Source organism: Salpingoeca rosetta (genome assembly GCF_000188695.1).
Source record: "Salpingoeca rosetta unplaced genomic scaffold supercont1.12, whole genome shotgun sequence".
NCBI classification, from domain to species: domain Eukaryota; class Choanoflagellata; order Craspedida; family Salpingoecidae; genus Salpingoeca; species Salpingoeca rosetta.
The window spans coordinates 1362073-1363778 of NW_004754922.1; the positions used below are offsets into that span (position 1 = coordinate 1362073).

General features: G+C 53.7%; 1 protein-coding gene across 1 annotated transcript in view; it reads right to left on the minus strand.

Moving 5' to 3' along the window:
* The window catches only part of PTSG_12303 (uncharacterized protein), a gene marked incomplete at its 3' end in the record, with an annotated part of 7709 nt that overhangs the window by 5447 nt on the left and 556 nt on the right, over positions 1–1706 (minus strand). The window contains exons 2-6 of the mRNA XM_004993885.1: positions 1536–1630; positions 1232–1382; positions 939–1024; positions 719–790; positions 370–511 (exon numbers count right to left, since the gene is read on the minus strand). Coding sequence (XP_004993942.1) covers positions 370–511; positions 719–790; positions 939–1024; positions 1232–1382; positions 1536–1630 — 546 coding nt within the window. The remainder of the gene's footprint in view (positions 1–369; positions 512–718; positions 791–938; positions 1025–1231; positions 1383–1535; positions 1631–1706) is intronic.

Below are 1706 nucleotides of genomic sequence, written 5' to 3' on the forward strand. Positions count from 1 at the left end.
AGGAGGAGATGTCATATCCGTCTCCTAATCCTCTCACGATATCTGCGTATGATCTCCTTACATGCTTCGCCCTCGAGTGCGGTAATCTCTGTCTATTTTTTATATGCAATTGCAAAACACTGTTCTCACACCTTCGGTGGATTATTGATTATTTTGGAGGACTCGTGCTTATGACCACACCTCCCACGCACCTGCGCAATTCCAGCGGTGTAAGTTGTTGGGGTGGGTTGCTTTCAGACATGATAATCGTACAATTTGCAAGAACCAATTCACACACACCCACACACTCACACACCTACACACACACACACACACACACCTACACACACACACACACACACACACACACCTACACACACCTACACACACCCAACCATGCCTCCATTGCATGTGTACCCTGGTAGAAGAGGTTCGGGCGGTCCACTGTGCCGCGGATGACGGTTGGTTGCGTCATGTGCAGGATGGAGATGACGTCACGCACGACGTCCCGCTTTGCCGTGGCCGTTGCAGCCTGGTGGTAGCGCCATGGGGGGGGGCACGCGTGCACATGCGCAGAGATGTGGTGTGGTGTGTGTGTGTGGTGTGTGTGTATGTGTGTGTGTGTGTGTGTGTGTGTAAGAAAGTGTGCGCATGCTTGTGTGTGTGGCAGCGTGACAGAGGCGCAGACACGCACGCACAAACGCACGTACAAACACGCACGCAGAATCACTTCGCGCACCAAGAGAGGGATGTGTGGGAACTGAGCTTTAAGGTCTCCCAACCGCGTGAAGGCGGGCCGGAAGTCGTGGCCCTGGTGGTGTTTGAAGATGCAACGCGTCAGTCCAAGATACCGTTCACACACACATACACACATACACACATACAGACCCCCATATATGCGAGGGTACACGATCACCATCGATTGTACATGACGATACATGGGCCGCTGCTGAACTGACCCACTGGGAGACGCAGTGTGCCTCGTCCACGGCAAAGATGCCGAGGAGGTTGAGGTGGTCTAGCCGACGTAGACGCCGCTGCATCTCTGATGGAAGCACGGCGGGTTGATGGGCCCGTGAACACGACACAAGGACGCAGACACAACGCAGACGCTCGAACCAACAATTCAAGTGCATGCAAATCCGCAAACAAGAATGCACACATACACGCACACACACACACACACATACACGCACGCACACACATACACACACACACACGCACATACATACACGAACACACACACACACACCTGGGTGGAGCAGGGACTCTGGTGTGATGTAAACAAGCTTGAGCGTTGGTGCTGCCGACTCGAGGTCAGACAGGATGGCTCCCTGTTGCTGCTTGGGAATAGATGAATTGAGAGCAGCGCACTTGATCCCGCGCCCTTGCAGTGTATCCACCTGCCCGCAGCCAAACACAGACATGCTCGTGAAGCCAAACACGTTGCAGACACACACACACACACACACACACACACGCACAAATACCACATACAAATGCCTGCAACGCACAAGCAAACGCACGTACACGCACATGTACATTCTCGAACATACCTGGTCTTGGATGAGGGCAATGAGAGGCGACACAACAAAGGATACTCCTGGAAGCACAATGGCTGGCAGCTGATAGCACAGGGACTTGCCTCCACCTGGAAGGAAGGTGCGTGTGTGCGTATGTGAGCGTCTGCGAGTGTGTGGCTTGGCTCACGTGTGCGACACACACAC